Genomic DNA, 9,983 nt, shown 5'->3' on the forward strand with positions numbered 1-9,983 from the left:
GGAGCTCACATGATACCAAACATATCTACTGTATCAATCATGGTCTGTCCTCTTGTCACCTTATAAACAGCTCTCTGTCGTCAATGCATTCCATCGCCATGGTTACATAACACTTCATCTGACTCTGGATCAGCCACTTTAATCAAGCACTGATCTCCTAGAGAGAAGGAGAACAACATCCAAACTCCAATCTCTCCCTTTCCCTATTCCTTTTTCTGTTGAATTGGTCTGAATGGTTATCGATTTATGTGACGGTAGAATTTAGCCTTGGGCGATGATCTGAATCCTGCCTGCCCTTATTTTAGCTTTGCCGATGTCAATATATCTGTTTCCAACAGCAGGCACCGCATGGATCATTTGCTGCTACTGCTGCTGCTTCTGCCCTGACTAAATCAAAGTCTTCCTTCCCTATCCAAATACTATTTACCCCTTTTGTACTGTATGTGTTCATAATCATAGGGGCAAGCACTGTATCCAAATCAGTTAAATCACATCAGCAAAGTAGAGAGACAGAGCAGGTTGAAATAAAGTTAAACTCCTTATGCTGTATGTTAGTGAGCTGTACCAGACAACGAGACATGCTTATCATGTCAAACACGCTTCAACCAGTAACTGTCCATCACTCCAGTTTGAGATGGACAGAGACACACCGAGCTGTTTGCAGAGTTGGGAAATCGATAGACATGAATAAATGAATGTCCATAAGGGAGAGAGGAGAGGAGAGGAGAAGAGATGCATCAAAGAAGAGATACAGCAGAGAAGAGAAGAGAGTGAAAGAGGAGAGACAGTTTTGAGCCCAGGGTGAGAGCTGAACGCTTGTGAACCACAGATGCCCTCAGAACATAAACACAAGCCCACCAGCTCCCAGCGCACAGTGAATGCTAATGCACCATTCCTACATCTCCACAGAGGGATCAGCTCCTCAGGGAGACAGACAAAGCACTGCATCCTGTCAAAAAACCTTAATCACAGAGTAGTGTAGGATTTCATATGGATGACACAATATTGTGGCTTTTCAGGAAACTGGAAGCCGGAATGTGTACTTTCAGTGTTTTCAGTGTTTCCATCCAATGTTTATGTTTATCCACTTAAAGTAAATTAAATATATCTCTCATTATGCTGTATCTTTCATACACACAAACACACACACACACACACTTGAAAACTACTCCAGCCCTGCTTAATGGGGCCTTGCCTGAGGCTTGCGTCCACACACGTCTACATTTTTAATGACCAGTACTGATGATGTTTCTTCAAAACATTTACTGAATCCTAACTCTCCAGGGTCCTCCAAAACACTAGAGGCACCAGCTCTCAGACAAATGGGCAGTGAGTGCTCTCACTCAGACAGATATACTCCTCAGGGTATATAAACATACATACACACACACTCTCACACACACACTCACTAAGAAAGTGAGACTCCTCAGGGTATTAACAGTAGACAGAGAGGGGTCTTGAATTCCTAGTTGAAGATTTCCCCTCCCTGGAGGCAGCAGACAGGACAGGGCAGACAGACAGTAGCTCTTTCCTGTGCTGGTTTGACATGGCAGTACTGAGGATGGCTGGAAAAGCCTTGACTGAAGTAGATAGAAGGATATAGAGAGAGCGAAAGAGAGAGAGAGAGCGGGGTGGGGGGCTGTCCCAGACCAGCACCAGACGGACATGCCAAACCAGGATCACAAAAGGAAATATCCAGAGTATGTTTTGGCCTGAGGCTTGCGGCTGCTTGAATCACAGTGAAAACACTCGAACCAGCAGCCTGAATCCTAAACTAATCCCACTCCTACCCACTACTAATATGATTTAAATAAAATCAAATGTTATTTGTCACATGCGCCAAATACAACAGGTGTAAAGCTTACAGTGAAATGCTCACTTACAAGCCCTTAACCAACAATGCAGTTTTAAGAAAGAATACCAAAAAAAATCACAAAAAAATACTATATAAAATAATATGAAATAAAAGTAACAAATAATTAAAGAGCAGCAGTAAAAATAAGGCTATATTCAGGGGGTACCGGTACCGAGTCAATGTGCGAGGGCACAGGTTAGCTTTTAACTACTCTAAAGGATTGCTGGCCCATATACATATTTAATGCTTATGTTTTTGATAATTTGTGGTTTAAAAGGTATTTATCCGATGTGGGAACAAACTCCCACGGGGCTTTGCAAACAAGGTTTTAATGTCCTAAGTTTTTCTGGGGACTTAAAAGATTTTGTGCACCTTGAATAAACAACAGCTGGCTGGGAATTCTAGTGGCTACATTTACAAGCATACATTCTGCTCTATTACGAGTTTTAGAACGTGTATATGGTAGACATGCATGTGTGCATTTTTGCTTTTATGGGTGTATCTGTGGGTGTCTGTGTTTCTGTCTGTCTATCTGTCTGTATTTGTCTGCCAGTCTGTCTGTCCATATGTCTGGGCACACCAACCAACCAACCAACACGTGGGTTTTTCTGTTCTGGCCACACCAGCCAATACGTGGGTGTTTCTGTTCTGGCCACACCAGCCAATACGTGGGTGTATCTGTTCTGGCCACACCAGCCAATACGTACAGTACCAGTCATAAGTTTGGACACACCTACTCATTCAAGGGTTTTTCTCAATTTTTACAATTTTTTACATTGTAGAATAATAGTGTAGACATCAAAACTATGAAATAACACACATGGAATCATGTAGTAACCAAAAAAGTGTTAAACAAATCAAAATATATTTTATATTTGAGATTCTTCAAATAGCCACTCTTTGCCTTGATGACAGCTTTGCACATTCTTGGCATTCTCTCAACCAGCTTCACCTGGAATGCTTTTCCAAAAGTATTGAAGGAGTTCCCACATATGCTGAGCACTTGTTGGCTGCTTTTCCTTCACTGTGCCGTCCGACTCATCCCAAACCATCTCAATTGAGTTGAGGTCAGGGGATTGTGGAGGCCAGGTCAATCGATGCAGCACTCCATCACTCTCCTTCTTGGTTAAATAGCCCTTACACAGCCTGGAGGTGTGTTGGGTCATTGTTCTGTTGAAAAACAAATGATTGTCCCACAAAGCCCAAACCAGATGGGATGGCGTATCGCTGCAAAATGCTGTGGTAGCCAGAAAGTCCTGCGAACGAAGAGAATACCCACCACATTTCTGAAGAATAAAAATGCCCAGATAAGATGGTAGTAAACCCAAAATGGCTTTGTAAATAAAAGTATACAAGTGACTGAGCCTACGAGTGACTAGAGAAGGCCAGCCAAACCTGGTATATAAAGTGCAATGGTGCAAGGGGTTTGCAATTTAAAATAAATCTCAATGCTCCATGGTAAAGGGTGTCAATTGATCTCAAACACTGAGCGGATAGAGAGATGATGGGAGAAGGACTCCGTACTGGGAATAGCCTACAGGCTATAGTGTCAGGCTGAACTACAGATGCCATATCTTAATTTGACCCAGTTTCTCACAGCAGGAAAATAATCCAGCAGCAACAGGAAATGTGAATTATTATGTGTATTATAATGAATGGACATTTTTTGTAGGTGTTCATAAATTTTTCATTAGGGCAAATCGTTATGGCAAATTGTCGGACCCAAGTAAGACTAGCTGTCGCCATTGGCGTCGGCTAATGGGGATCCCAATAAATCAAATCAAATCCAGTCTCAAATTCTAAAGTGGGAATTAGAAACTTTAGAAGCCTTTTTAAACCTTGAATACACTACAAGTTTGCATTTCCATTTCCAGGACGATCAAATTAAGATACGGCATCTGTACTCAAACTGTCACGTCGCCTCCCGCCGTATAACTAGCTTGGAGGAACGTCTAAGCCTGCAGTGTAAAGCTAGAGATCAGGCTGCAACCAACGTCGTCCTATAGTCACCATTCTGAAATATCACACAATGCTATAGCAGACTATGAATCCCATAATAAAAGGCACATGAATCAAGTTTCGATATTATATGTTCATAATAACTCGATAATAAAATCATCGGATTACGTTCCTTATGTTCTTTGAACTGCTGGTCGGAAACAGTCCTGCTAGCTGGTCATATTGAGGGGCTGAATCTATGGGTTGTCTCTGGAAATATTATCTGTTTATCTTCCACTATCAGACCTGTAAATAAAATACATCACAGTCCATCATCATTTATGTCACAGATGAGTGATTATGTTCTCTTTTTAACTGGAAAGTTTAATGTATGATCCATTTTGGGCATAAATATGTGATCATGTGAGAGCGTTCATTTAATAATGCATTAGCAATTTTATAGTGTTCACATCTCAAACAATTAATTGCAATGTTTTCTGGAGATTCTCACTATTTCCCCCTAGTGCAAGGCCCAAGGTTAGGAATTGATGCATAATTTATCCTGATGGATCCTGCAGTGTGTGTGTGTGTGTCTTTGAACTCCCATAGCAGACCTTAGTCTGCAGTCTCTCTCTCTCTCTCTCTCTCGCTCTCTCTCTCTCTCGGTCTCTCTCTCGGTCTCTGTCTCTGTCTGTGTACAGTAGCAGGCTTGTATTTGAGTTGAGCCCACAAAGTGCCACTCTCTATCCACACTATCCACAAGGGCATAATCCCACACTAATAAAGGAACATCAGTCAGTGGTTGTTTACCGTGGGTGGAGGATAATAATGTCTAAAGGAGGCTGAGATGTCAAAAAATACATTTGTCACATTGACGGAGTGAGTAGCATATTAACTAGCATTAATTAGCCTCTCATCACAGAAACCTATGGGGCTCTGGTCAAAAACCGTGCCCTACAGTATGTCGGGCATACTGTAGTTGCCATTTGGGTCACAGCCATCATGTAGCCACTTTACAAACCTGATCTTATTAGTTCTGCTGTTGTCAAAGGGGAAATTAGGTTTGCTACAGTATGCGGGGGTGGTGTGTGTGTGTGTTGTAGTTAATGGTACAGTACAAAGACAGAGCTTTGTGTATTGTATGCAGTGACTGTATTTGGACTCAGCTGGGCCCTCTACTCTCATAAGAGCCATTAGACACTGATGAATTAAGCCTGTCCCACTCCCTCTACTAAATTAACTTTGAACCAGTGACGCTAATTCATTTTTGGTCAATTTTTTAGCCACACTGTCTCCCTCTTTCTAGTATCCGTTGGGTTTTGTCTCTGAATCAACTCCTCCTATTTCATCTCCTATTCTGTCAAATTCTCTCCTCCAACCTCTCCAACCTGTTTGCATATGAGTTTCTTTCGGAGGGGTTGGGTTAAAGCAGAAGATACATTTGTGTACAAAGGACAATAAAGTATTATTCTTCTCTCTCTGCAGGGAGATCAACTTTAAGAACTTCTCCCTGCTCCAGCTGAATGAGGAGTTCTCCAGGGGGCGTGGCCTGGATGTGGGCGCCAGGGCGTGGAAGGGAGGAAACGTCCTCCTCTTCTTCTGTGACGTCGACATCTACTTTACCGCCGACTTCCTGAACACCTGCCGTCTCAACACTCAACCTGGTACTACAATACACTGAACAAACCCACGTCAGTGCTATGTTCAGTGTGGGTCGCTGTATCTTTTGGTTTTCTAACAAAGCTGAGATTTGAATTAAGTAACTGTTATTGAGATGTTGTTTAGTCCATGTTCAAGTTCAAGTGTATTAACCATTGGTAATTAATACATTGGAAATCTTAGATTTGTTTGATTACATTTTCATATATTTCTTTCTTCTTCAGGTAAGAAGGTCTTCTATCCCGTTCTGTTCAGCCAGTATAACCCAACCCTGATCTACGGCAATCACGACCACATCCCGCCAGTCGAACAGCAGCTGGTAAGAAAGCTGCTTTCACAGATGTCCTCAGAAATATTAAGAGATACCACACACATGGTACAAAAGCAAATTTTCTTACGTTAAAGATTTGCCTGTTATTTTTTGCTATTTTTAATAGGCGATCAAAAAAGACACAGGATTCTGGAGAGACTTTGGCTTCGGAATGACGTGCCAGTACAGATCAGATTTCATCAACATAGGTAAATATCATGTTACCGTGCTCATCGATGGTAAATTGTCATATCCAAACCATCTGCAATATTATTATGGACTCAGGCGTATTGGCTCTCAGCACAGGATTTGCCTCAATACATTTTTCCACCTCAGTCGAGGCCATTAGATGAAATCACAGGCTATAAACTATGCTGGAAATAAGGGCAGTTTCTGGACAGTGTCTGCGTCCCAAATGGCACCCTGTTCCGTATATAGTGCACTACTTTTGACCAGGGCTCATAGGGCACACGTGTCTAGGCCAGAAATACACACACACAGAGATTTTACTGTTTGTCATTGTAATTTAATTTGCCACTGGCAGAACACTGTCTCCCACCATAGTAATATCAGAGGTACAGCATCTGTCTGACCTTAGACTCTCAGGAGAGAGATAATTCGTACTACAGTAAGACCTATAATACATAAAATACTCCTTCCAACTCTAGGGTGAGTGATTTGAGATTTAGATGTGATTAGTAATGAATTATTAATTTATCTGTGTAGAGAGAGAGAGAGAGAGAGAGAGAGAGAGAGAGAGAGAGAGAGAGAGAGAGAGAGAGAGAGAGAGAGAGAGAGAGAGAGAGAGAGAGAGAGAGAGAGAGAGAGAGAGAGAGAGAGAGAGAGAGAGAGAGAGAGAGAGAGAGAGAGAGAGAGAGAGAGAGAGAGAGAGAGAGAGAGAGAGAGAGAGAGGGACAGAGAGAGAGGGGGACAGAGAGAGAGAGGGACAGAGAGAGAGAGGGACAGGGTGAGTTCAAACAGAGGGAATATTTTTAGGCCCCGGTGCACAAACAAATAAACAATCTCCAACTTCCTGGTTGGGTTCATTGTTTAGCCCTTCAGCACTGAGCAGTCTGCAGTCATCTTAAAAAGAGAGAAAAATAGAGAGGGGGAGAAAAAACGCACGCAAAAGTAAACAAAACATGATTACCCGTGTCACCTATGGCATGAAGAGGATGTAGTCCAGTTAGTTGGAAAGAACTGACGTCAGCATCTTACTTCCTCTGAAAGTCAAGTTAGGGCATGTTCTGAGGTTCTGTCGCAATATCTCATCATTCCACGCATTATATTATGCATGTAGAGAAAACTGGTAGAACATAACCCAACAAACAGGATGGTGATGAATTAACAAGCTGTCATTATCACAAAAACAGAACTCTACCATCAGGGTTTGACCTCTGATCCCTGGCCATAGTTCAGTAGGCAAACATTGTGGAATGTTGCAGATATACACTACCGGTCAAAAGTTTTAGAACCTACTCATTCAAGGGTTTTTCTTTATTTTTACTATTTTCTACATTGTAGAATAATAGTGAAGACATCAAAACTATTAAATAACACATATGGAATCATGTATTAATCAAAAAAGTGTTAAACAAATCAAAATATGTTAAATTTGAGATTCTTCAAATAGCCACCCGTTGCCATATTTCCACAATGTTGTGCCCTACTGAACGCACCCATGATCGCCCTTCATCCCTCCTCTGTTATATATATATATATATATATATATATATATATATATATATATAACATACCTGTATATTATATTAATATTTATATATTATATAGTGAGTGTACAAAACATTAAGGACACCTGCTCTTTCCATGACAGACTGACAAGGTGAATCCAGGTGAAAGCTATAATCCCTTATGGATGTCACTTGTTAAATTAACTTCAATGAGTGTAGATTAAGGTGACAAGACAGGGTAAAGAATGATTTTTAAGCCTTGGGACATGGATTGTGTATGTGTGCCATTCAGAGGATGAATGGGCAAGACAAAATATTTAAGTGCCTTTGAATGAGGTATGGTAGTAGGTGCCAGGTGCAATGGTTTGTTAAGAACTGCAATGCTGCTGGGTTTTTCATGCTCAACCGTTTACTGTGTGTATCAAGAATGGCTCACCACCCAAAGGACATCCAGCCAACTTGACACAACTGTTGGAGTCAACATGGGCTAGCATCCCTGTGGAACACTTTCGACACCTTGTAGAGTCCATGCCCCGACGAATTGAGGCTGCTCTGAGGGCAAACGGGGGCGCGGCAACTCAATATTAGGAAGGTGTCCTTAATGTTTTGTAGACTCAGTGTATATAGATTCAGATTGTTTAATAGTCACATGTACAGGGTTGTAGGTGTGATTGCAGGGTACAATGAACATCTTAGACTCTGAGCTCCAACATGCAGAACTAAGTGAAATAAAACAATGAAAATGGTCATAAAAACAATAATAGATATAGAAATAGCACTATATGTATCATAACAACTGTAGCAGTGATGAATAAATAAATGTCCATTGGGGTGGAGGCAGAGTAAAGACTGTTGAGGGGGTGGGGGGGAGTGGCCATAGGGGGAGCAGCATGACCATTGAGTGAAATTAAAACAAAAAAGTAATAATGTACATATTTACAACTGCAACAGTGATGAATGTCGTTGGGGTGGGGGCAAAGTCTGTGGGGGGGATTTCCATGGGGGGGAGTGGGAGGGGGGAGCAGGTAGCTGACTAGTGGTGGCTATTCAGCAGCCTGATATAGTGAGTTTATGAGTTCATGTTGTCCCTCCTACAGGTGGTTTCGACGTGGACATCAAAGGTTGGGGTGGTGAGGACGTTCACCTTTACAGGAAGTACCTGCACAGCAACCTGCTGGTGGTGCGGTCCCCATCGCGGGGCCTCTTCCACCTGTGGCACGAGAAGCGCTGTGCTGATGAGCTGCCCCCGGAGCAGTACAGGATGTGCATGCAGTCCAAGGCCATGAACGAAGCCTCACACGGCCAGCTGGGCATGCTCTTCTTCCGACACGAGATCGAGGCACACCTGCGCAAGCAGAAACCCCAGCGGCCCGTTGCCAAGAAGACATGAGGGAATCACAAAATAATCTAGACTACAGGAGGAGGGCATGACAGTATGACAGTCAGAGACAGTGAGGGGGAAGCAACAACAGAACAGAGATCTACTGTTATGAACAGTGATGACATAACAGTACTGACTCACTATAGAGGAAAAACACTCCAATATATCCTCTGCAATGCCAAAAAGGGCATAAAAAATACACCTAAGACACCTGCCGTTACTTGGAAGAAGTGCAAGCACTGTGAAGACAACAATGACAGGTAAAAGGGCCAGCAGAAAGACTTGTTTTGACTGCTCCTCTGTGTTTTGGTCTAGAATCATGTGCCTCATGTTGACTGACTGACAGCTGGTTTTGAGAATCATGATGTGGCATCTGCTGGTTTCTTGAAGGAGGCTGGAGAAACTGGAACTAGATTTCCCTGTATCTTACTAGAGCCACCTTGTGGACAGGAGGAAAACAGCATCACAGTGAATGGAATGCGGACACTAAAGCTCAAGTCATGTAACCTGGTGACATGACAATACACTCAGACAGATGGTCAATCAATAAATGAAAACAGGTGTTAGTGCCAATGACAACAATGGAGGGACATGGACGCTGTTAGACATTCATTATTTCTCATGCTCCACAGAGTTATTATGGTGCTCTGCTTTTTCACGACTTTTACTAATCCTACCTATATGTGCTTTTATGTCGATTTTCATCTTCAAGAAACAAAACAATGCAGTTTTGTCTTGTTTGAAGGGTCAAAATAAATATAGTATATTTTTTACTCTGGTCAGTATTATGGTTTGCTGTTTGAGCATGAAGCTACAGTACATGTATGAGGTATGAGGAAGATTATATGGCCCTGAGAGAAAATGTGGGACAGTGTCCTTTGTTTTGAGAATGGGCTAACATTGTGCAAATAATTAAAGTAAAATAAATAAATAAAAATAAATTGGTCATTTATTAGACGCTCTTATCCAGAGCGACTTACAGGAGCAATTGATCAAGGGCACATCGACAGATTTTTCACCTAGTCGGCTCGGGGATTAGAACCAGCGACCTTTCGGTTACTGGCACAACGCTCTTAACCAGTAAGCTCTCTGCCGCCCCAAAGTACCAGTCAAACGTTTGGACACACCTACTCATTCAAGGGGTTTTCT

The 9,983-nt window shown here is 42.1% G+C and overlaps 1 protein-coding gene across 1 annotated transcript in view; it reads left to right on the forward strand.

The window, feature by feature from the left end:
* Positions 1–9,753, forward strand: part of LOC311127307 (chondroitin sulfate N-acetylgalactosaminyltransferase 1-like) — a 38,783-nt gene extending 29,030 nt beyond the window's left edge. The window contains exons 5-8 of the mRNA XM_084159118.1: positions 5,279–5,457; positions 5,677–5,771; positions 5,890–5,971; positions 8,551–9,753. Coding sequence (XP_084015244.1) covers positions 5,279–5,457; positions 5,677–5,771; positions 5,890–5,971; positions 8,551–8,843 — 649 coding nt within the window. The 3' untranslated portion in view covers positions 8,844–9,753. The remainder of the gene's footprint in view (positions 1–5,278; positions 5,458–5,676; positions 5,772–5,889; positions 5,972–8,550) is intronic.
* The last annotated feature ends 230 nt before the right edge of the window (positions 9,754–9,983 follow it).

The sequence above is a fragment of the Coregonus lavaretus genome (assembly GCF_964263955.1).
Source record: "Coregonus lavaretus genome assembly, chromosome: 4".
Lineage (NCBI taxonomy): Eukaryota > Metazoa > Chordata > Actinopteri > Salmoniformes > Salmonidae > Coregonus > Coregonus lavaretus.